Genomic DNA, 26,003 nt, shown 5'->3' with positions numbered 1-26,003 from the left:
GGGAAATTAGAGTGATTATTTTAAGTAGAATAATTCCCAGTGTTTGGAGTGTACATAGGAGACATGGTCCCCAAGACCCAAACCAATCAAAATCAAATGAATCTAAGAAAGAATCGACTGAGGGAGTCACCTTTTTAAGCCAAGTGGCTTTCTCAGTGATCTTATGTAACTGAGTTTCAGCTTCCCCGGAGGTGTTAATCAAGGTGCAGCAAGTGGTGGCCCCAGCATAGATACCTCCTTCTTCGGAGATAATCGAGGGCTATCCCATAATCAAGATCAACTTTGACCAGAGTCTAGAACTCTATTGCTTCAGAAGGAGATTCTGCAATACTTCTCAAGAATTAAGGAGAAGTTCCAGATCATAGCCTCGTTTGAATTCACTCCTAACCAGGGAAGTAGGGGGCCTGCCAAAAGAAGCAAATTCTGAATTTGAACTCCTCCTCGTAGATCTTTCTAACTTGACAGTGTAAATTCAGGGGAGTTGAGCAATGAGGTGTCTCACTCTGTGAACAGTTAAGAGCACAGTTCAGTAACCTAAGAGGAGACATTGCCCAGTTTGTCAGCTGTCTAGGAAGTCATAGGCCCAAGGAGAATGATAACCACAACAAATGTACATTCTGTTGGAGCACAAACTATTTCTGCTAAGGTGGCGCATTGTTCAGGTATTTTAGCATCATAGACAAATTGGAGTTTTTGAGGACAAATCTAGCAGTCTGAAAAGTTACTCCTTAGCAATGGCCAAGGAAGATGTGGGCGATGGTGTTGTCTTTCAAGGCTATTGCCAGAGCAAGGGAAAGAAAGAAAAGAGGACAGTGTTTTATGTTTACAGTAGGAAGTATTGTTTGGTGGAAGCCGTCTACCTCCATGTGAGCTACTGTTCTTCATCATCAGTTTGATTCAGAGGCCTCCAGAATCTGCACAGAACCACACGTCATGTGGAGCCACCTTTGGCTGTGAGATGTGTCTCTAAAGTTCAAGTGCCTGAAGTTTGGCTGCCACCTAGGTAGTGAGGAGGACCTGTAATAATCCCTTCCAATGAGATTCAAGGACAGTCTTTGTTCTTAATTATTACAAATGAAAAGGATGGGAGAAAATCAGAAACATTAGTTTGGAGTCACAGCCAGATATTTGAGGAAACTAGAAGAATTTGGGATCTAGGCTAGTTTACAGGTACATAACAAAACTGCAAAGATAACAGGATTAGAATCGAATATCTACAAAGGTATAAACATAATTTTTCTCTCTACAATTAGCCCCATTTTTTTTAACCAAAAATAATCAGAGTAAAGCTGATTTATTTGCATTAGACTTGGCCCGATTATTTTCTTAAGTGGAGCAAGAATAATGATTGGTCATCTAAGCTCTTTTTAAGACTGCTTTGGTGGAACATTTCATAAGCAATCTCACATTGACCTCTTAAAAGCTATTAGATTTTACCTGCAAAATCTACGGTTTGAGTGAATTTGTCTCTTCTCAAGGTCCCTGAAAATATCCTGAGGTCCGTGGGACTGCCAGGCAGTGACCATCCTTATTTACCTGGTAAGACTGCCAGGAACCCTAATAGTAGATACCAGGTCGATCCTTCCTGGCTTTTCCTTAAAGCTGTCTGGTCATATCTGAGTCTATACACATGTCTCTTAAATATGGCATTCCGTATTTGGTTTAGCCAGTTTTCAGTGGTGTTGTGTTATGAACAGAACAGATTGTTATTGAATTTATGCAAATAACCAGTTATATTGCCATGAAAAGAATATTCAAGAGTTTTCAAATTCTGGAGGAATCAGAGAAAAAGTAAATGTTCAATCTTCATTCAGAAAGGTACACTTTAATAAATTGCTAGAAGTCATAGATCACTTAAGAAAAAGTTTCCTGGGGCGCCTGGGTGGCGCAGTCGGTTAAGCGTCCGACTTCAGCCAGGTCACGATCTCGCGGTCTGTGAGTTCGAGCCCCGCGTCGGGCTCTGTGCTGACTGCTCAGAGCCTGGAGCCTGTTTCCGATTCTGTGTCTCCCTCTCTCTCTGCCCCTCCCCCGTTCATGCTCTGTCTCTCTCTGTCCCAAAAATAAATAAACGTTGAAAAAAAAAAAATTAAAAAAAAAAAAAAAGAAAAAGTTTCCTTAAATTTGAAAAAGCAAAACATAAAAGAACCAGCAATGTTTCAAATAAAACCTCATAAAGAATTATAATCATTCGGGTCACCTGGGTGGCTCAGTCGGTTAAGCATCCAACTTCAGCTCAGGTCATGATATCACAGTTCATGGGTTCAAGCCCCTCAGATTTTCTCTCCCCCTCTCTCTGCCCCTCCCCTACGTGTGCGCTCACTCTCTCTCAAAATTAAATTAAAAAAAAAAAAAAAAAAAAAAGAGGCGCACCTGGGTGGCTCAGTCAGCTAAGCATCCAACTCTAGCTCAGGTCATGTTCTCATGGTTCCTGAGTTTGAGCCCTCTGCATCAGACTCTGAACGGACAGTGCAGAGCCTGCTTGGGATCCTCTTTCTCTTCCTCTCTTTGCCTCTTCCCTGTTCTCACTCTCCCTCTCAAAAAAGCTTTAAAAATAATAAATTAAAAATTAAAAATTATGATCATCCTTCTGAGTTCATTCAGTCTTGTGTATTAATTACTTGTTCTGCTTGAATCTTGTTTTTCTAGTAGTTCTAGAAGTTCTTATCCAGCTCAATTCTTAAGATCTGAAAGTTATCGGAAACCTGTACTTGTCAAAACGCTTTAAATGAGTCACCTTGAAATACAATGCACTTTTGCAAGAGCACTTTTTGAAAAGCATCTGAGTAAAACAATAACTATCTGCAAATGCCAAAATACTTTAAAAATTCCTATTGTTAAAGATGTGATGAGAGTTGATTATAATGAAATTGACAAGGAATTTGGTTATTTCTGTGACACATTTTAAAATGATAACTGGAATTATAATATCATAGCAGGACACAGGAACTTAGAAAACTTTAGGAATTTAGAAGGCTGGGTTTTTCTTTTTTTTTTTTTAATTTTTTTAAAGTTCATTTATTTTTGAGAGAGAGAGAGAGAGAGAATGAGTGGGGTGGGGGGTGGGCAGAGATAAAGGAAGACAGAATCTAAAGCAGGCCCCAGGCTCTGAGCTGTCAGCACAGAGCCCAACACGGGGGGCTAGAACCCACAGACTTCGAGGAGATCATGACCTGAGGCAAAGTTGGCCGCTTAACCAGCTGAGCTACCCAAGAGCCCGATAAGGCTCAGTTTTTCTTAAATAATCAAAGACCCAAAGATAAAGTTTAACATGATGCACAGTTAATTATTTTCTTAAGACACAAAGTCTTTGCTTACAGTACAGATTATTTAAAAGGTAAAGAAATTTTCACTATCTGTTACCAAAAGCAGACCTAAAGTCCAGGAAAACTTTGTCCTTGTAACAGAGGAAAAACCAATTGTAATTTTGTACCAATGATATTAAAACTCATCTTTTTAAATTTAAATTAAATTATTCTGATCTTAACCAGCTTGACTGCCATAAAATTCCTTTCCCAAGGTTGCATTTTCCCAAAATTCAAACCTTCTGCAATTTTGTCCAGTTTTTTTACTCTTATTCTGAAATAACCAGTTTTAACTTGAAGACAAAATTACTTCATTTTTCCTTAATAAAAATACATCTCCATCTCTCATACCTTCTTTTACCAAAAACACATATCCTACTTTTCTTACATATGGAGATGTTTCCCTTATTATTTCTAGCAGCTTTAATTACATGTATTGGTATTTCTAACACTAAAAAATGTAATTTTTAGTGAAAATAAAGAAGTAAGCAATTGAGCACTATCTTTTACATGAGCATTTTGTGACTTAACAAATTATGAATTTTTTTTAATTTGTAGAAACATGTACTTTCTCACAGTAATTCTTTATTTGTGGCACAAAACATGATTACTAATAAATTCAAATATCTTTAGTGTCTCTGTAAAAGGAAGCCAAAAGTGGGTAAACCTGTGTTCAGTAATTTTTTCAATATTTAGTGTTTTGGGAAATAATGTAGATATTTAATTTAACTTAGCAAAACTTTAAGGTTTCAGGCTACCAAAAAGATTTGGGGACACTATTTAAAAAGTTGACCTAAACCTTTTTTTTCTCTTTTACATCTATTTAATTCACTGTTCTTAATGATTATGTTTAGATTACCCACAAAAACTTCATGAGACAAACTCAGCTATCAGCCCTCACTCTTTCTCGCTGACAAATTTTGAAATGTAAATAACATGACCTAATTTGACTAATAAACCCAAGTAGAATAAAGTTATACATCTACATTAATTTTAATGCTGATAATTCTGAAGACATATCTATTTTAATCGATCCAAATTTCAACTAGCTTCTATTTACCAAAGATTATTTCAGATCGCATGAACTTAAAAAGCATTTGTGTTAGTTTCTATTATAATTCTGAGAGTTTTAGGAATCCTTAATGCATATAAGTGCTTAATTCTCTTCAAGCCAATTACATAGAACCCTTTTATAAGTTAATTTTGGCAATACTAACCAGAGGTAGAAAATACCACATCTCTACAGCATATAGAGAGAGAAACAAATAAACATAAAGACAGACGCAAAGACCTTGTGCCTTCCATTTATAACCATTAGTTATAAAAGAGATTGGATCTAAATTGCATTTCTGGCAGATAGAATGATTTGACATTATCTTCTTAGATGGCAAAATCCTTCTATTAATATTTATGGGTAAGATACAAGTTTTTCATTTGCCTAAGTTTTGGGCTTTTTTCAAAATTTTAACTAAATTCTAGTTAGTTAACATATAGTGTAATATTGTTTTCAGGAATAGAATTTAGTGATTCATCATTTACATATACACTCAGTGCTCATCACAAGTGCCCTCCTTAAAACCCATCACCCATTTATCCCATTCCCCACCCACCACCCTCCATCAACACTCATTTTGTTCCCTATTGTAGTCTCTTATTATTTGTTTCGCTCTTTTGTCCCCTTCCCATATGCTCATCTGTTTTGTTTCTTAAAATTCCACATATGAGTGAAATCATATGATGATATTTGTCTTTCTCTGACTGACTTATTTCGCTTAGCATAATATACTCTAGCTCCATCCACATCATTGCAAATAGCAAGATTTTATTCCTTTTGATGGAATGAAACATAGATGGATATGATATATCATGTATATGTACATGTATATGTATATATATATTCATGTATATGTACATGTATATGTATATATATATACATGTATATGTATATCATATGATATATATATATGAATGACATCTTCTTTATTCATTTATGAGTCATTGAACATTTGGGCTCTTTCCATAGTTTGGCTATTGTTGATAGTGCTGCTATAAACAAAAGGGTGCATGTACCCATTCAAATCTGTATCTTTGTTTCTTTTGGGTAAACAGCTAGTAGTATAATTGCTGGGTCATAGGGTACTTCTATTTTTAACTTCTTTAGGAACCCCGTACTGTTTTCCAGAGTGGCTGCACCAGTTTCCATTCCCACCAACAGTGCAAAAGGGTTCTCCTTTCTCCTCATTCTCACCAACACCTGTTATTTCCTGTGCTGTTAATTTTAGCCATTCTGACAAGTATGAGGTGGTATCTCATTGTGGTTTTGATTTGTATTTCCCTGATGATGAGTAATGTTGAGCATCTTTTCATATGTCTGTTAGCCATCTGGATGTCTTCTTTGGAAAACTGTTTATTCATGTCTTCTGCCCATTTCTTAATTGGATTATTTGATTTTTGGTGTTGAGTTTCATAAATTCTTTATAGATTTTAGATGCCAACCCTTTATCAGATATATTATTTACAAATATCTTCTCCCATTTCATAGGCTGCCTTTTAGTTTCGTTGTTTCCTTCACTGTGCAGAAGCTTTTTATCTTGATGAAGTCCCAATAGTTCATGTTTTTGCTTTTGTTTCCCTTGCCTCCAGAGACATGTCTAGTAAGAAGTTGCTGCAGCTGAGGTCAAAAAGGTTGCTGCCTATGTTCTCCTCTAGGATTTGATGGTTTCCTATCTCACATTTAGGTCTTTCATTCACTTTGAATTTATTTTGTGTATAGTGTAAGAAAGTGGTCTGGTTTCATTCTTTTGCATATTGCTATCCTATTTTTCCAACACCATTTGTTCAAGAAACTGTCTCTTTTCCATTGGATATTTTTTCCTACTTTGTCGAAGATGAGTTGACCATATAGTTGTGGGTCCACTTCTGGGTTCTGTATTCTGTTCCATAGATCTGTTTTTGTGCCAGTACGATACTGTCTTGATGACTACAGCTTTGTAATATAGCTTGAAGTCCAGAACCATGATGCCTCCAGCTTTACTTTTCTTTTTCAAGATTGCTTTGGCTCTTCAGTGTCTTTGTCGTTCCATACAAATTTTAGGATTATTTGCTCTAGTGCTGTGAAAAATGCTGATGGTATTTTGATAGGGATTGCATTAAATGTGTAGATTGTTTGGAGTATTATAAACGTTTAAACAGTGGTTGTTCTTCCAGTCCATGAGCATGGAATATTTTTCCATTTCTCTGTGTCCTCTTCAATTTCTTTCATAAGTGTTCTATAGTTTTCAGAGTACAGATTTTCTATGTCTTTGGTTAGCTTTATCCCTAGGAATCTTATGGGTTTTAGTGCAATTATAAATGGGATCAATTCTTTCATTTCTTTTTCTGCTGCTTCATTACTGGTGTATAGAAATACAACAGATTTATGTACATTGATTTTATATTTTGCAACTTTTCTGAATTCATGTATCAGTTGTAGCAATTCTTTGGTGGAATCTTTTGGGTTTTCTACATTGAGTATCATGTTGTCTGCAAATAGTGAAAGTTTCACTTCTTCCTTTCCAATTTAGATGCCTTTATTTCTTTTGGTTGTCTGATTGCTGAGGCTAAGACTTCCAGTACTATGTTAAATAGTAATGGTGAGTGTAGACATCCCTGTCTTGTTCCTGACCTTAGGGAAAAGGTCTCATTTTTTCCCCATTGAGGGTGATATTAACTGTGTGTCTTTTGTATATTGCCTTTATGATATTGAGGTATTTTCCATCTATCCCTACTTTGATGAGGGTTTTTATCAAGAATGGATGCTGTATTTTGTCAAATGCTTCTTTTCTGAATCTATTGACAGGATTATGTGGTTTTTATCCTTTCTTTTATTAACGTGGTGTATCATGTTGATTGATTTACAAATATTGAACCATAACTGCATCCCAGGAATAAATCCCCCTTGATCATGATGAATAATTCCTTTAATACACTGTTGAATTTGACCTTCTAGTATCTTGTTGAGAATTTTTGCATCCATGTCCATCAGGAATATTGGCCTGTAACTCTTCTTTTTAGTGGGGTCTTGTCTGGTTTTGGAATCAGGGTAATGCTGGTCTCAGAATGAGTTTGGAAGTTTTTCTTTTCTTTCTTTCTTTCTTTCTTTCTTTCTTTCTTTCTTTCTTTCTTTTTTCTTTTTGAACAGTTTGAGAAGAACAGGTATTTTAAATGTCTGATAGAATTCCCCTGAGAAGCCATCTGGGCCTAGACTTGTGTTTGTTGGGAAAATTTTGATTACCTATTCAATCTTTGCTTACTATGGATCTGTTCAAATTTTCTATTTCTTCCTATTTCATTTTTGGTAGTTTTTATGTTTCTAGGAATTTGTCCATTTCTTGCAGATTGTCCAGTTTGTTGGCATATAATTTTTCATAATCTGTTATAATTGTATTTCTGTGGTGTTGGTTGTGATCTCTCCTCTTTCGTTCATGATTTTATTTTTGGGGGTCCTTTGTCTTTTCTTTTTGATAAGTCTGGATAGGGGTTCATCAATTTTATTAATTCTTTTAAAGAACCAGCTCTTAGTTTTGTTGATCTGTTCTACTGGGGTTTTTTTGTTTCTTTGTTTGTATATCATTTATTTCTGCTCTAATGTTTATTATTTCCCTTCTTATGCTGGCTTTAGGCTTTATTTGCTGTTTCTTTTCTAGCTCCTTTTGGTGTAATTTTAGGTTGTGTACTTTAGACATGCTTCCTGAGGTAGGCCTGTATTGCATTATACTTTCGTCTTAGGAACACCTTTGCTGCATCCCAAAGTTTTTGGACTGTTGTGTTTTTATTTGCATTTGCTTCCATATACTTTTTTATTTCGCCTTTAATTTCCCATTTAACCCATTCATTCTTTAGTAATTCTGTACTCCCACGTATTTTGGTCTTTCCAAATTTTTTTCTTGTGGTTAGCTCCAAGTTTAATAGTGTTGTGATCTGAAAATATTCATGGGTATGATCTCAATCTTTTTTACTTGCTGAGGGCTGATTTGTGGCCCAGTATGTGATCTATTCTGGAGCATGTTCCATATGCACTGAAAAAGAATGTGTAGTCTGTGGCTTTAGGATAGAATGTTCTGAATACATCTGTTAGGTCCATCTGGTCCAGTGTGTCATTCAAAGCCATTGTTTCCTTGTTGATTTTCTGCTTAGATTATCTGTCCATTGTTATAAATGAGATGTTAAAGTCCCCTACTATTATCAATGAGTTTCTTTATGTTTGTTATTCATTGATTTATATATTTGGGTGCTACAGTTTGGGGGCATAAATACTTACAATTGTAAGATCTTGTTGGATTGATCCCTTAATTATGATGTAATGCCCTCCTTCATCTCTTGGTACAGTCTTTGATGTAAAACCTAGTTTGTTGGGGGGCCTGGGTGGCTAGTCGGTTAAGCATCTGACTTCGGCTCAGGTCATGATCTCGCAGTTCATGAGTTAGAGCCCCACGTCGGGCTCTGTGCTGACAGCTCAGAGCCTGGAACTGCTTCAGATTGTGTGTCTCCCTTTTTCTCTGTCCCTCCCCTGCTCACGCTGTCTCTCTCAAAATTAAATAAATGTTAGAAAGAAAAGAAAACAAAAGAAAACAAAAGAAAAGAAAGGAAGAAGGAGGAAAGAAAGAAGAAAAGAAAAGAAAAGAAAAGAAAAAAGAAAAAAAACCTAGTTTGTCTGATATAAGCATGGCTACTCTGGCTTTCTTTTGACATCCACTGGCTTGATGGATGCTTTTCCATCCCTTCACTTTTAACCTGCAGGTGTCTTTAGGTCTAAAATGAGTCTTGTAGACAGCATATAAATAAGTCTTATTTTTTTTTATCCATTCTGATACTCTGTGTCTTTTGATTAGAGCATTTATTCCATTTATATTCAAAATAATTATTGATAGACATGAATTAAGAGCCTTTGTGTTATCTGTAAACTTGGGATTTCTGGTGATGTTCTCTGTTCCTTTCTAGTCTGTGTTGCTTTTGATCTCCCCCCTCCACCCCACCACAAAGAGTTGCCTTTAATATTTCTTGCAGGGCTGGTTTAAGTGGTCTCAAATTCCTTTAGTTTTTGTTTGTCTGGGAAACTCTATCTCTCCTTCTATTCTGAATGACAGCCTTGCTGGATAAAGTATTCTTAGCTGCATATTTTTCCCATTCAGCACATTGACTATATCCTGCCACTCCTTCTGGCCTGACAAGTTTCTGTGGACAGATCTGCTGTGAATCTGATCTGTCTTCCCTCTTAAGTTAAAGATTTTTTTCTTTTGCTGCTTTCAAGATTATTTTCTTGTCTGTGTATCTTGTGAATATGACTATGATACATCTTGGTGATGGCCACCTTTTGTTGAATTTAGTGGCAGTTCTCTTTGCTTCTTGGATTTCAGTGCCAGTTTCCTTTCCCAGATTAGGGAATTTTTCAGCTATAATTTGCTTAAACAAACCTTCTCCTTTTTATCTCTCCTCATCTTCTGGGACTCCTATGATATGGATATTATTATACTTTAAGGAGTCACTGAATTCCCTAAGTCTACATTCATCATCCAATACCTTTCTTTCCCTCTTCTTTTCATTATTTTCCATATTTATCTTCTGTATCACTGATTCATTCCTCTGCTTTATCCATCCTCGTTGTCATGGTATCCATTCAGATTTGCATTTCAGTTATAACATTTTTAATTTTGGCCTGACTAGTTTTTAGTTCTTTTATCTCTGCAGTAAGGAATTCTCTGATGTTTTCTATGCTTTTTAGAAACCCAGCTAATGTCCTTAAAATTGTTTTAAATTCTAGTTCAGACATCTCACCTATATCTGCATTGATTAAATTCTTGGCCATTATTCCCCCCTGTTTGTTCTTTTGGGGTGAATTCCTCCTTCTTGTCATATTTTTTGTGTGTCATTGTTAGGAAAGCCTGTTATATCCCTCCTTCTAAGAGTAATAGCTATATTAAGAAGAGGTACAAAAAAGACAAAAGGAAGGTAAATCCTAGGTATGTTTTGGTCTGCTTGTTAAAAGAAGCTAGATCCACAAAATAATAAATAAATTTTTAAAATAATTAAATTAAAAATTAAAAAAAAATTAAAGATTGCTTTTTCTTTATCCTGTTAAACAACAACATGAAAGGAAGCTAGATCCTCTTTCTCCTAGAGCTGAAGCTTTACAACACTCTGTGATTAATAGACTGTGCATGAGATGGGTTTGTGCTGGTCTTCTGGGGGTGGGGCCTACTGTGCTGATTCTCAGGCAGACTTGTCCTAGTGGAGATGCACCTGCAGGGTGCAAGGGGGTGGGGCTTGGTGTAAGTGGCTCTGGCCTCCACTAGGTGGCACTGTTTTGCTCACTGAAGTCAGTCTGTGCTGATGGGTGGGAGAGGGAAGGGGAGATGGTCTACTCCACTCTTTAATCCTGTCAGCAGGAAGCTTGCAGTGCCACTGTTCAGGAAGCCTTCACAGAAGAGCAAACAATAAAACAACCTCTTGTGTCCCCAGTTTCCGCCAGATCCCTGCCTTCACCCTGTCTGCATCCAAGCTATCTGCCTGCCAGGTGGCACAGCACTCCTGTGTTTTATCTCAGGTGTATGGCTGGCTTTCAAAACTCCAAATTTTAGAGATTAGTGCGGCACAGACACACACTGATCCTCTAGGGGAGGGTCTTGCTGTGCTGTGGCCATGCTGGCTTGTCTCAGAAGTAAGTTGTGTGATAGGGCAGCAGTTTAGAGGTTAGGGTAAAGCTCAGGAGAAAGCCGACACCAAGGCTTGTTGCCCTCAGCCGGTATCCCCATTCCTGTGTTAGTGTATGGGACAGCTCAATGGCACATGCCAAGTCTTTTGCCCACCAGAGAGGCCTTGCCACATCTCCCAAATGCACTCCAAGCAGGGGAACTGCTTCTCCCCATGTGACCAAAGGGATCCTGAGACCACACTACCTGCTTCTGGTTCTCTTCCCTCCTTTCCCACCAGAGCACCACCAAGCCCACCAGGCACAGACCCTGGTGATGGTGTTGACCTTTGAAACTTGAGACTCTGCACTCTGCTATTTGTAAAAACTTGCAGTATTCAGCCCCTCTCTCTTTCCCAGTCAATAGTTTTATGGAAGTTTTTCTTGTGCATTTCTCTTCTCGTGCTTTCACTCATTCTCTCTTTTTCTTTCACTCCTCTATTTGTGATCGGGGTCCCTCCCCATGGTAGCACCCACAGATCTTCTCTCTCCCAAGTCAACTCTCTTCATCTCCTACCTTCCATGCTGTGGCCATTTTTTCTGTCTCTAGTTATGCAGATTTTCTCGCTCAGCCCTCAGTTTGATATCTTGGGTGTTTAGAATGATTATCTAGCTGTACTCAAGGGATAAGGCGAGCCTAGGGTCCCCCTACTCCTCAATCATCTTAACTCTGTTTCTCTTTACTCAACTATCTATTTGCCTAAGTTTTAAAATAATACTTTCTCCTTTGTTTTTGTTTCTTTGTTTTCTGATAAGATTTTTTTCCCTGAGGGGCACCTGGGTGGCTCAGTCGGTTAAACTTCTGACTTTGGCTCAGGTGTTAATCTCCAAGTTCATGAGTTTGAGCCCCGCATCGAGCTCTCTGCTGTCAGTGGAGGATCCCACTTGGGATCCTCTGTCCCCCTCTCTGCCCCTCCCCTACATGCATGCATGTGCAATCTCTTTCACAAATAAATGAACATTTAAAAACAAAAAAGAATTTCCTCCCTGAAATTGGTGTTTCATTTTTATTGAAGGATAGTTGGCATACAATCTTTATTAGTTTAAGCTGTACAACAATTTGACAACTCTACAGGTTATGCCATGCTCATTGTAAGTCACCTACCAGCTGTCACCGTACAACATTCATACAACACAATTACAATACCACTAGCTGTATTCCCCATGATGTGCCTTTTATCCCTGTGACCTATTCATTCCATAACTGGAAGCTTCTCTCTCTTACTCCCCTTAACACATTTTGCTCATCTCCCTAACCTCTCCCCTCTGGCCACTGTCAGGTTTTTTTCTTTGTATTTATGGGTCTGTTAATGCATTTTTTTTTTGTTTGTGCATTTGTCTTCTAAATTCGACATGTTAGTTAAATCATATGATATTTATCTTTCTCTGACTGATTTCACTTAGCATAATACCCTCCTGGTCCATCTTTGTTTTCTCAAATGTCAATATCTCATTTTTTATGGCTGAATAATATTCTATTGCATATATAAACCACATCTTCTTTATCCATTCTTCTGTCAGTTAACACTTTGCAAATAATGCTGCAATAAAGATAGGGATGCATAGATCTTTTAAAATTAGCGTTTTTGTTTTCTTTGGCTAAATACTCCATAGTGAAAGTACTAGATTATATGGTATTTCTATTTTAATTTTTTTATTTTATTTTTTTTTTTAATTTTTTTTTTCAACGTTTATTTATTTTTGGGACAGAGAGAGACAGAGCATGAACGGGGGAGGGGCAGAGAGAGAGGCAGACACAGAATCGGAAACAGGCTCCAGGCTCCGAGCCATCAGCCCAGAGCCTGATGCGGGGCTCGAACTCACGGAGCGCGAGATCGTGACCTGGCTGAAGTCGGACGCTTAACCGACTGCGCCACCCAGGCGCCCCTCTATTTTAATTTTTTGAAGAGCCTCCATATTATTTTCCATAGTAGCTATACCAATTTATATTCCAACCAACAGTGCACAACTTTGCCAGTGCTTGTTGTGTCTTTGTTTTTGGTATGAGGTAACATCTCAGTGTGGTTTTGATTTACATTTCCCTGATAATTAGTGATGTTGGCCATCTGCGTGTCTTCTTTCAAAAAATGTCTATTCAGATCCCATGCCCATTTTTTTATCTGATTATTTGGCTTTTTGGGGTTGAGTTGTATAAGGTCTCATTTACAAATATCTTCTCCCATTCAATAGCTGTCTTACCATTTTGTTGATGGTTTCCTTTGCTGTGCAAAAGCTTTTTATTTTGGTGTAGTCCCAATAGTTTATTTTTGCTTTTGTTTCCTTTGAGGAGACATATTTAGATAAATGTTGCTAAGGCCAATGCAAGAGATTACTGCCCATGTTTACTTATGAGAGTGTTACGGTTTCAGGTCTCGCCTTTAAGTCTTTAATTTACTCTTAGTTTATTTTTGTCCATGATGTAAGAAAGTGGTCCAGTTTCATTCTTTTGCATACAGCTCTTCGGTTTTCCCAACACCATTTACTGAACAGACTGTCTTTTCCCCACTGCATATTCTTGCCGCTTTTGTCATGAATGAACTTACCACATATGCATGGGTTTATATGCATGGTTTTATTCCGAGGCTTTCTATTCTATTCCATTGATATGTGTATCTATTTCTGCCCAGTGCCATACTATTTGATTGTTATGGCTTTGTAGTATATCTTGAAATCTAGGATTGTGATACTTTCTTTCTCAAGATTGCTTTGGCTATTTGGAGTCTTTGGCAGATTCATGCAAATTTTAGGATTATTTGTTCTAGTTCTATGAAAAATGCTATTGGTATATTGATAGGGATTACATTGAATATGTAGATTGCTCTAAGAGGTATGGACATTTTAGGGGCGCCTGGGTGGCTCAGTCAGTTAAGCATCTGACTTCAGCTCAGGTCATGATCTCACAGCTCATGGGTTCAAGCCCCGTGTCGGGCTCTGTGCTGACAGCTCAGAGCCTGGAGCCTGCTTCGGATTCTGTGTCTCCCTCTCTCTCTCTTACCCCTCCTCTGCTCATGCTCTGTCTCTCTCTGTCTCAAAAATAAACAAACATTAAAAAAATTTAAGAGGTATGGACATTTTAACAATAATTCTTCGAATTTGTGAGCATGTATGTCTTTCCATTTGTGTCATCTTTAGTTTCTTTTATTTTTGAGAGAGAGAGAGAGGGAGACAGAGCATGAGCAGGGGAGGGGGAGAGAGAGGAAGACACAGAATCTGAAGCAGGCTCCAGGCTCTGAGCTGTCAGCACAGAGCCCAGCATGGGGCTTGAACTCACGAACTGTGAGATCATGACCTGAGCTGAAGTCGGATGCTTGGCTGACTGAGCCACCCAGGCACCCCATCTTTAGTTTCTTTCATCAGTGTTTTATAATATTCAAAGTACAGGTTTTTTTTTTTTTACCTCCTATGAATTTTATTTCTGGTGCAATTGTAAATAGGATTGTTTTCTTAATTTCTCTTTCTGCAATGTTATTATTAGTGTACAGAAACAACAGATTTCTATATATTAACTTTGTATTCTGCAACTTTACTAGATTTATTACTGCCAGTAGTTTTTGGTTGGAGTCTTTAGAGTTTTCTATGTATCATGTCATGTCACCTACAAATAGTGACAATTTTACTTTTTTCATACCAATTTGGACCCTTCAGTTTTTCTTGTCTGATTGCTATTGCTAGAACTTCCAGTACTAGATTGAGTAAAAGTGGAGACAGTGAACATCCTCCTTCCTGATCCTAGAGGAAAAGCTCTCAGTTTCCCACCATTGAGTATGATGTTAGCTGTGTTTTTGTCAAAAATTGTTTTTATTATAAGGTATGTTCTCTAAGGCCATTTCATTGAAAGTTTATATCGTGAACAGATGTTGAATATTGTTAAATGCATTTTCTGTATTGTTTATTCTTTTTCTAGTTCCTTTAGGCTTAAGGTTAGGTTATTTGAGCTTTTTCTCATTTCTTGAAATTGGCCTCCTGGAACTATTTTTGTTGTGTCTTAAAGATTTTGAAGCGTTGTGTTTTCATTTTTATTGGTCTCCATGTATTTTTATTTCCTCTTTGGTTTTTTTCATTGACACATGGGTTGTTCAGTAGTATATTGTTTCACCTGCAATGTTTTTCCCATTTTTTTTCTTCTAATTGATTACTAATTTCATACCATTGTTGTTGGGAAAGATGCTTAATAGGATTTTAACCTTTTTGAATTCATTGAGACTTGTTTTGTGGCCTAACGTGATCTATCCTGGAAAATGTTCCATGTGCATTGATTTTTCTGCGTGGATGATCTATCCATTGATGTAAGTGGGGTGTTAAAGTCGCCTAGTATTATTTTACTATTGTCAATTTCTCCCTTTTTGTCTGCTAATATTCGCTATATTTTTTTAGATGCTCCAATGTTGGATGCTTCTAAAATTATGGGCCTGGGATGTTCCGGGGTGTTTTGTACCTGTGTCATCTGGGCAAGAGGGCTGAAGTTGTAGTGAGCGCTCACCAGGGATTTACCAACATGTTCTGTGTTGGGTGGCCTTGGTGGGATGTCTGGGGCTAGTGTGGACCTTTGAGCCCAGGGCTCACTGAGGTCATAGATCAGCTAGGCTGCCTGGACCCTGCTCCTATCCACACTATCAAGGTGGAGGGGAAATGAAAACCATACCACTTGCCAACCCTTTTAACCCAGAAAGCTCTCCTGACATTTGGCCAAGTTCTAGGGTAGATCCTTTATATTCTACTTGTTCTTTTAAACCACGCCATCTGGGGCTGGTATGGGCTAGGTCCCCAGGGCTCCCAAAGGTGGCAGGATGGCTATTGAGCCTGGACACTCTTCCCATCTATACTATCAAGGTAGAAGAGGAACATAAACAGTGGCACTTGCCAGCCACTCTGAGCTGGAAAGAGTCCAGTAGCTCTGCTGCCATTTGGCAGGGCTCAGGGCTGGTTCCTTTATATTCTAGTTGCCTTTTTTAAACTTCAGGGTTTGTTTCGTTTTGATGTTTTTCTGTACCCCAGGGCAGATGAATCCGCACAAGGTCCCTTTGCCTCCATCTCTTGCATTATGTATCTGGTCTTGTGCAGAAGCTGTCCATTCAGGCCTCAGTTCTTCAGGAGGAATAAACAGGTGTAAATTTGGTGTGCCCAGGGAGGAGATGAATTCTGGGTCTTCCTACACCCACCATCCATAACCACAGCCGTTCTTATTCCTGAAATTGGCATTTTAAAGAGACCTAGGTAAGAATTCCTGTAGGGATCAAGTAGAACATTTACATTTCAAAGGCACAGAGAAAGAATGTAAGTTCCTCTGTGCCCAACTTTTGTTTTTTAGGGCCAAAACTTTTACAATATTTACAAAAAAAGTCTTTCAGGATAAATAGAGGAGGTTTGGGGATTGGTAAAAAGAATAGGTGGGCTTTAAATTGTTTCTGGAGCTGCTTTTCTGGTTTTGTAAAGATTTGTAAAGTAGTTTTTATTCAATTTGAGAGAGAGAGTGAGGGGTCGGGAGGCAGAGAAAGAGAGAGAACCCCAAGTAGGCTCTTCACTGTCATTGTGAGCCCGATGCATGGCTTGATGTCAAGAACCATGAGATCAAGACCTGAGCCAAAAGCAAGAGTCTGAAGCTTAACCAACTGAGCCACCCGGGCTCCCAAAGGACAGTTGCTTTTAATTCCTCAAGGAATTGGGTTGTAACTAAAATGACATCATAGATTGATCCACCTATTAATCCTTTTATGAGAGCTGTAGAAAGTTTTTCTTGCCTTCTGGGTACATAGTTTCATTTTAGTTAAGGGGAGAAGGCCTTAAAAATATTCCCATTAGGCTCCAATTAACAGCTTCTGACCTAAGAGCTACTTCATTCGAGTTGGTATTTAAGAATTTGCATGGCCCAGGGGTGCCTGGCTGGCTCAGTTAAGCTCATGACTTCAGCTGAGGTCATGATCTCACAGTTCATGAGTTCAAGCCCCTTGTTGGGCTCTGTGCTGACAGCTCTGTTCCTGAAGCCTGCTTCAGATTCTGTGTCTCCCTCTGTCTCTGCCCCTCCTCCACTCGTGCTCGCACTTTCTCTCTCAAAAATAAACATTTAAAATTTTTTTTAAAAAATTTGCATAACTTGGAGCCTGCTTCAGATTCTGTGTCTCCTCTCTCTGCCCTCCCCTGCTCTCACTCTCTCTCTCAAAAATAAATACTAAAAAAAAAATTTTTTTTTAAGAATTTGCATAGGACCTTTGAGTACACTTCTTTTTCCAGTGTCCAGGTGATTACAAATGAAACATTCACCCTTGGACCATCATTCTGATGGTGGATACCTAGAGGGTGTAATGTGGGCAGCCAAGCAGTATCTCAGGTGCGTGGCTTTGGGTCTGTTGTAGCTGTAAGGCCAGTAGTGTGGCCGACTTTTGTTTGCAGTTGTGTTCCAAAGACCTTTCAGTGTTCAGCTGTGGTTGTAAGTTCAGATACTAAAAGATTTGTTGCTATTTTGTGAGTTTCTATGGGTTCATGAAGGGACCATGCTGAAAATCAAACATCTCAAAAACTGTCCTCAGTGTTTTGCCATTTTGCTTCCCACATCCATTCTTGGACTTTGTCAGGTCCCACCATCATTTGCACAAGCTGATAAGGATCTGGCAGACTGGGGTTGTAGGCCCTAATAATGACTAAATTCTTCAGAACACTTTTGGGGATCCTCCCCTTAGGAAATTCTATAATTATGACCCTTATTTCATTGTTGATCAAGGAGTTAAGGATACCCGAGAAGGATCACCCAGGACCTGGGGTGGTTTATTGTAAAGGTAACTGTTTAATAGTCTCTTCAGAGTGGAAAGGCAGTTCAGACAGAGTTAGAACATGAGTACTCAGGTAAAGAAAGGTAGAGGAGAGTGATAGGAGTCATGTCAGCTTTATCGTCATTTGTTTTAGGTACCTCTTATGTCTTTAATTTTTCATGAGCCTTTAACAACAAATTTTTTAATGAAATAGTTTAGAATCTTGAAGCCTTTTAGGAGTTTTTGCACACCAATTAAAGTAGGTACCCCATTCTGTTTAATTCAGGAACCCTTGCTTTCAAGTGTACTTTTTAAGTGAATGATCTTGTCTAATTGAGATGCTCCCCATAATGGCTATTTTAATTCTAGGTTGCCTTTAGTAAGATTTTGCCACTTTCGTAGATATTTATACATTCCATAACCATAGTCTTAGACATGAAATAAGCAGGTGTGCTGTAAGGTGACACACTCAACTTTTTTGGAATTTAAAGATCTCATTTAATTTTCTTTTTTTTTTTTTTTTTAAGCTAAGCCTTTGGGTCTCTTGGAGTCAAACTAATACTTAAAAGGGATGTGCCTCTGGGTTGGGGGTTGTGTGGTGTTTGCCATATACCTCATCGCATAGATATTGAGGTTGGCAGGTGACCTAGGGTCAATCTAACCTGTCCCATGACTAACTTATCCTAACATGAGTCTTGGGTTAGGTGGCAAGAGCTTTAACAGCTTTTAAATGCTAGACTTTTGTCCACCAGTTTTGTAGCTGCTTCCCAGATTCCTTTAGCAATAGCTTTTCTCTATACAAAACAAGACCAACAAACCTGTGCACCTTAACACACCAGCAGTAACCAAAAGATGTTGCTGCAGCCTGGACAAGAAAAGACCCTGTGTGGCCCACTACTAATTCCCACCATGGAATCTTGGGCTGGGGGAAGTACTGAACCAGCAGACCTCAACAAATGGGGACTGGGGACTCCACATAACTGGGGAATTGCAGACTGCCACAAACAGTTCCCATGTGGATTTGGGAACAGAAACAAGGGCTGGGGGTATCCAGCAATTCAACAAGAATTGTGGCCTGAACTACCAGCAGCTCCCAATGTCGAATTGACAGGAAAGCCAATTAGATCAGAAGCTCAGCACCATAGCTGAAGTCAGAACCAAGAGGAACTTACAGCCCTCAGAAATGGCAAGAAAGGACTCAGAAATGTTCATGGGTACTGCTCCTGTGTTTCTGGTTGTTTCCAAAGCCCCCAGAAGTTCACTTCAGAACCCAATGCTGCCACCAAATCTATTAGAAAGCAAAATTCGACTGAGTAAATTTGAAGATCAAACTGGCTTTAGTCAACAGTTAATCAGGCAGCATCCCATCTAGAACGTAGAAAGGAGCTTCGATGAGTTATAAGAAGACTATGGAAGCTATGGAAGACTTTTACAGGCTGAAAGAGGGTGACAAAGGAAAGGGTGTTTTGTTTCAGGCAAGGCCTCCTTCCTTTGAAAGGGGACAGAAAGGGTCGATTGGGCAGATTACCTCACTAGTGCTAACCAGAAAATTCCAGATTGATTGGTAACCTCTAGTTACATTCATAGGTGAAGCTTAAACTGCAATCAGGTTAGGTATAAGTCTTGGTTTGTTGATGTGCGGCTCAGCACAAGTGACTCCAGTTTGGACATGTTTTGTTAACAGGTGTCAATTATTTTCTCAATCCAGAGATATCCTTTATTTATCATTGTCTTTGTCTGTTTTGTGAATTGGGGGAGTAACTGTTTTGTTGTTTTTGTTTCTACATAATCGGTTTCAGTAAGAGTGTCTTGGCACTCCCAAAAGATATTGACTGTATACAAAATGCCCTTTTGCTCTTTTTGTCACTTTTACACGTTTTCAATACAAAAGGTAAAATGAACAGCAAAATGAAACTAAGGGAAGACAATTATTTATAGCATCAGTAAATCAACGGTAAGAAACACCACAGGGATATGGGCTGCTGGCGGCCAGCACTAACTTCAGTTATTGCATAGATTAAAAACATATATTTGTCACACACTTTACTATCATGTACACCCAGTAGTGCTTTAAAAATTATATTTATGGGTTATTTTTTTCTCTCACCAAAGTAAAGCCATTTCTGGGGTGAAACAAACAGCTACTTAGTAGGTCAAAGTAATAGTTAGGAGCAAAAGGTAAAGAACTGTGAAGAGAAACCAAACTTCAGGAAGGCTAAACAGATGCAGTCAATTTAGGACACCAGAGTTTTGTATTCTTCCTCCTGTCAAAGCTGCCACAGGCTCACCAGTGACCACAAAAGGCAGGAAGGAGCTCAATTTTATATTTCATCTGAGAGTTGGCACTTCTAAGAAGCCAGTGCCCATTAGAACCACAATGTGATGGGGGATCAATACCGACTTAAAGGGAATAATACCTCTTTCTAAACCATAACTGATATTTCCTGCAGCTGAGAGGGTTTTCCCCAAGGGCCATCAGCCAGGACTCAGCCTCGCCTCAGCATAAGCAGCATAACAACTGTTGGCTGAAACATTTCCTCCTTTGAAGGCCACGTTGCATATATTCAGTCTCTTGTCAGCAACTTTCCTAGTTTCCCATGTCTTTTGTGTTACTGGAGAAACAATGGAAAAATTAGCTCAGGAATGGTGGGTGTTTTTTGTTTTCGGCTTGTTTAGCTTTCTTTGTCTTCCGAATCTGTAGTCCACCAAAGGTCATGTGAGATCCACCCCTAAATGTAGTTTAGGGCTTTTATTCTCCTGTTTAAGTCCAGTGGGTTCTCTGTATTTAACTTTTCATTCAGTTTCAGGGAAAAAAAAAAAAAATCCATGGTCGAATTCCAGAATCAATTCTTACGGTGAGAATCATATCGAAATAAGTGAGTTTTGTCTTAAAGGAAAATAGCATGTATTCTCACACTGTTTATTTCCACAGAAACATAAAACAAGGTGTGTGGATTAGACTCCCTTACTGACCTACTACTAAGAATAGCAGCTGGTCCCTGCCATCTGTACTATAATCATCAATGGCCCTGGATGTTGGCCATAGTCCTAGATATATCATACTTCCCTTCACAAACATCAATTGTAACATCTTGTAAGCCCTGGATTTGATTCATAAAATAATAGCACAAGCTCCCTCTCTCTGGGGAGTTAAGCAATCATTCTGCTTTGCTTTCATATTTTTAGTTTCTGTTTAAAAATGTGTACTCGTAAGGACTTGAGTTGATGGGATAGAGAAAAGACTTCTTTTTTTCTTGATACCCCAGCCCTGTCTTTCGTTGAAAGAGTCCAAGTGCATTATCTTGTATTTGGAACAGTCTAATTTCATAGGAAAAGGATATGAGCCCACCAGCTTCAAATTACAATTTATTTTATGTCTCTGATCACCTATATAGAGCTCTCTCCAAATTAAAGGGTTGTGGCATGCCCCTGATGTTCAAAGCGAACCATGTAGAAATGAAGTGCATGTTTTTTGTGTGGAATTTGTATCTGTGGTTCAGCCCACATGAAGCCACCAATAGTAATAGACTTTAAAATAATAGTAATGTCAAAAGACACCTGGCTTTGAACCAACATTATAACAAAAGTGAACGTCCAACTCGGTGGCTTCCTCTACCTGTTAACATTTTCGCTAGTTGCAGTGTGATGGGAGACTTCTCCGTCTCAACTTTATCAGCTTTGTGATTTCAGATGAGACTCCCTCAGTGCCACAGTTTGGGCCTCCCATGACTGGGGACAAAGCAAAAAGAAAGAAACTGGTCCCACATGAAGGCTCTTGAGGTACTAGGATATAAATGTGAGGGCTGGGGTGAAGAGTTGTTATCTACGAGCTATAAACTCATTCTTAAAGAAGCCCTTGTGCACTTTCTTTTTTATTTCTTTGGTGGTTTCAGGAATGGTCACTTTCTGTTTTGTATCATCTTGTCTGTTGCTTCTCATAAAAGATTCTCCTCCTGAAACCACAGAGGAGTTAAATGCCAGCTTGGTTTTTCTCTTATCTATGGGTGTGCTGCAGGAACAAAATAATATTTGGGGTTTTCTTAAAAGGGTGGAAATGCTCTTGCCTGCATTGACCCACCCAGTGTTATCCACCTAAGCCTCCGAAGAAGTTCAAAGAGCAAACAGTTAAAGAGAAGCCAAGGCTCTGCTAGGCATTTCATCCTTGGATCTGGCATAGATGGAGTCAAAGAGGACCAAAATATCCAAGTGGCTATACAGTCCTTGCTGTTAGCAACACGCAGTTTATTAGTGACCTTGACAAGAGCTGTTTCAGAAGAGGAAAGGGTCAAAACATGATTGGAGTGGGTTCAAGAGAAAAATAGGAAGAGAGGAAGTGAGACAGAATGGGCAATTCTGTTGAGATATTTTGCTATAAAGGCAGTCAACAATTGAAGTAGTAAATGGAGACTGTGGAGTCAAATATATATATTTTTTCTCTAAAGATTGGGTTTAATACAGCATATTTGTATGCTGAGGGGAATGATCACATGAAGAAGGTAACGTTTCCAATATGGTAGAGAGAGGACAAGCTGCAGGGGGGAATGTCGGTGAATAGACAAGTGACAGTAGTATGTGGTGTTCGCTGTGAAGATTTGTCCTCAGAGGGGGGCAGAGAAGATCCTAAGGAGAGAAGGAGTGTATGTGCGTGAAGTAGGTAGATCGTAGGGGTAGGCAGAAGCTTATGGGAGTTCTCTTCTGATTGCTTCTATGAATGAGTTAAATGGCAGTGAAGGAGAACATGTTGGACAGTTGATAAGAAAGGAGAAGGTGTAAAATATTTGTCTAGGAGAATGGAAGAGTAAATGGACTAGGGAACTGCAGTGTTATTAAGGTCATACTTGAAATTCATGGTCATGAATTTCAGCAAGACCCAGAAAGCAAAGGAGTACATGTGTGACCTTGGACATAGTGCTCTGAGGTAGTTTACATGGGTCTACTATCTGCTGTACAAAGTTGTTGAGAGAATTAAATGTGACAGAAAGCATTTTGAAGTATAAGTACAGGATATGATTATTATGAAACTTAGCTTTGAATTACTTAGCACTTTTCCTTGGCAAAAAGCTTTTCAAATTTGTTTAAGACAGCCTTAGTATCTCTAGAGACAGCATTTGGCTTCTGCCACTGATTTACTCCGTAACTCAGTCTAAGCAAATGACTTAACTTCCTTTTGCTTTTACCTCTCAATCTATAAAATGAGGGTGGTTATGTTTAAAGCACAACAAATGCTTTATAAATAAAGGTGCTATGTAAACTCAAGCTGGTAATAAAATGGTATTTCAAGCCTCACTGGTACGGTCACTGGAAACTCAGACAGGTCAGCCTTGGGGGGTAGGTACATCCCTTAAGAAGCTTTTATAGAAGGGAAACACGAGTATCTTGAAATTGGTGTCACCCACGTTATTTCCATTAACATTCACAACTACTCTTTAAGGTTGATTCATAGAACCTGAGACACAAAAAGTTCCATTGTTAAAGCCAAGCAGAAGCTTGGATTTCAATCCAGATTTCTCTTAAAACCCTATGCCCCTTTTTCATTTTGCCACATATAGAATTGGGCTTGATACATTGTAGCCAGAGAAGGTATGGGATATTTTGTGTTTATTACACACCCATATTTTAGCCAACTTAATCTCTCGTTTGCCATCAAAAATGAAGCTAGAGTTGCCCAGCAGCAGGATACCAGCTACTTCATTGGAGATATCATCATGATGGAGTCGTTTACAAGAAACCAAATGACAAGAAAAGATAGGAACATCTGGAGAAAGGAGCGTAAGCTGACCAAAGATTTACACTTAGCTACAAATGCAGTTTTCAGACATTCTGGGACAGGAGGGTGGATACTATAAAAATAAATAAATTTGTGTGATCATGGGAACTGCAGGAATAGTATGTCCTCTGTCCTCTCGACTACAAACACAATATGTACATTATATATTTAATTATATAACTAAAGAACTATATAATTTATAAATTACAAAGCATAAATAGCTCTAGGAAAATCAGTGCTCTGTTAGATTTTTATTTTTGAGTAACGATTGCCCAGCTGATAGAGAAGGTGATAGGAAAGCTGTATTTATTTTCTTCCAACAGCTAAAAGGTGATCATACTTCTAAAATTTGTTGAGATTGTCCAAGAAAGTGTGTAAAATACTCATCCATCACTGGAAGCCCCTGGTCAGGAAATGACAGTGCAGTAAATATCTTCAGCAGCCACCTTTTAATGTACAAGCTGTTTTCGGTTGGAATTTTCAGCACTCACATAAAACACACTGTCATGAGTGACTGCTTGTGCTCCAAAGTCATTACTATTGGGATAATGGAACATCTCTCAGCGAATAACCAAAAAACTTTAAATGTCATGTCAAGTTTGTTGAAGCCATTTTCAAGCCCCGTTCAAGGTTACATGAATATTGAGGGTGTCTGTTTTTTAGAAGTGTTGAGGTCTGTGAGAGCTAACTCATAAGGTTGTACAATAGGAGAGTCAGTTAATTAAAAGAAAATCTCGTGTTCCTTGCAAAAGTCAATCAGCCAGAGCCTTTTAGTCATTAGCTACTGCAGCTCTCTCCTTATAGCCTTCTACGTCAGGCTCAGTCACTTACCAATAAAAGAATATGTATGTGTGTATGTATACATGTCTGTATAAATATATGTGTGTGTATTTGACAGATTATGATGTAGATTTGCTAGGAAGTTTTAACAATTTGCCTCCCAAATGCAATATTTCTTTTGAGGGAAGTCGTTGACTTTTTACCGTCCTATTATAAACTTTCCTTTTTGTTTTTTTAAAAAATAATAATAATTCTCATTATTATTCCAACTAAGGTATATCTTGGGTCATAGAGTTGGAGATAATTTCTTCACCCAGCGCATATTTATTGAGCATCACTTTGCTCCGGAGCCATTTTAGGCACTGACATTAAAGCAGTATTTCGAACCACCTCCCTGCTGTCTTGGAGCTTATAGTCTAGTAAAGAGACAGAGAATGGACGAGTAAACAGATAAATGATGTGTCTGGTGGTTAGGAGTTCAGTGAAGGAAAAAATGAGGAAGGATGCGTGATGGAAAGGGGCAGCGCTATTTCAGTTGTATGGTCAGAAGAGTCCTCTCTATTTAGATAGCATTTGAGCAAAGACCAGAAGGAAATCGGCATTTGTGCTAATGAAATGGTTGTCTATTTACATTTTAGTTTCTTCTTAAACTATGTGTATTTATTTTCAATCTACCTGTCTCTGCTGAATATTTTAATTTAGTCTATCTAAGAGGACTTGGCTGAGAATAATTATTTTAAGTTAATGTGCACAGTCCTTGCTTATCACAGTGATAAGTTTAATGTTTCTTTCTTCCTTACTGTAGAAAATCAGAAAGTGCAGTTGACAGAAGGGTCACGTTCACACTACAATATCAATTGCAACTCAACGAGGACTCCAGTCGCCAAGGAGCTTAATTATAATCTAGACACTCATACGTCTACAGAGAGGATCAAGGCAGTTGAGAAGAAGGAAGCCTGTAATGTAGAAAGCAACAGAAAAAAGGAAATGGAACTTCTTGGCTCTGTTTCTAAAAACGAATCTGTTCCCGAAGTTGAAGCCCTGCTGGCAAGATTACGAGCTTTATAAATTAAACTGGTAAAAAATGATTAAGCCAAATATAAAGCCATGCTCTAAGCTATAACACTTGAAAAAATGCTTTTTATATAAGTGACTTTATATAGTTTAAATTATGATATATATTAGAAAAATAAAGCTAACTACATGATTGCAATGCTTTTTCTATGTACTTGAGGATTTGGCTTATTCAAGATTGTAATGGGTTTTAATGCTTTTCTTGTCTCCTGATATTCATGTGTTCTATATTTGGTGGCTAAATTATACATAATGCTTTAGAGAACAGGTAGGTAGCCATGTGTTCAGCAATGTGTCCTGAAGAGAATACATTTTATTAAGTCACTGTAATTTTTACCTTACTGTTTTTAGCATTAATGAATATCAAATTATAATGTCAACTCTTGGTGTGTGTGTATGCATGTATATATGGTGTGTGTGTGTGTATGTATAATATATATATTTATATATTATATACATACACATATATGTGTATAATATATATATGTATATATATATACATATATATATATATATATATTTCCCATGCATGTCATTTAACATAGGCCCAAGTTTCTCCTTAGTTGGGATCTACATGCTATCAACGTAACATCAGAAACATGAAATTGAAT

The 26,003-nt window shown here is 38.2% G+C and overlaps 1 protein-coding gene across 1 annotated transcript in view; it reads left to right on the top strand.

Moving 5' to 3' along the window:
* DIAPH3 (diaphanous related formin 3) overlaps positions 1–25,802 on the top strand; it is a 505,118-nt gene extending 479,316 nt beyond the window's left edge. The window contains exon 27 of the mRNA XM_047080525.1: positions 25,124–25,802. Coding sequence (XP_046936481.1) covers positions 25,124–25,386 — 263 coding nt within the window. The 3' untranslated portion in view covers positions 25,387–25,802. The remainder of the gene's footprint in view (positions 1–25,123) is intronic.
* The last annotated feature ends 201 nt before the right edge of the window (positions 25,803–26,003 follow it).

Source organism: Lynx rufus, unplaced genomic scaffold (assembly GCF_022079265.1).
Source record: "Lynx rufus isolate CCGP_SWC_20201006 ecotype Redwood Valley unplaced genomic scaffold, mLynRuf1.p SCAF_1, whole genome shotgun sequence".
Taxonomy (NCBI): Eukaryota; Metazoa; Chordata; class Mammalia; order Carnivora; family Felidae; genus Lynx; species Lynx rufus.
The sequence above is the reverse complement of the archived record's forward strand: the minus strand, read 5'-3'. Positions and strand labels throughout refer to the sequence as shown.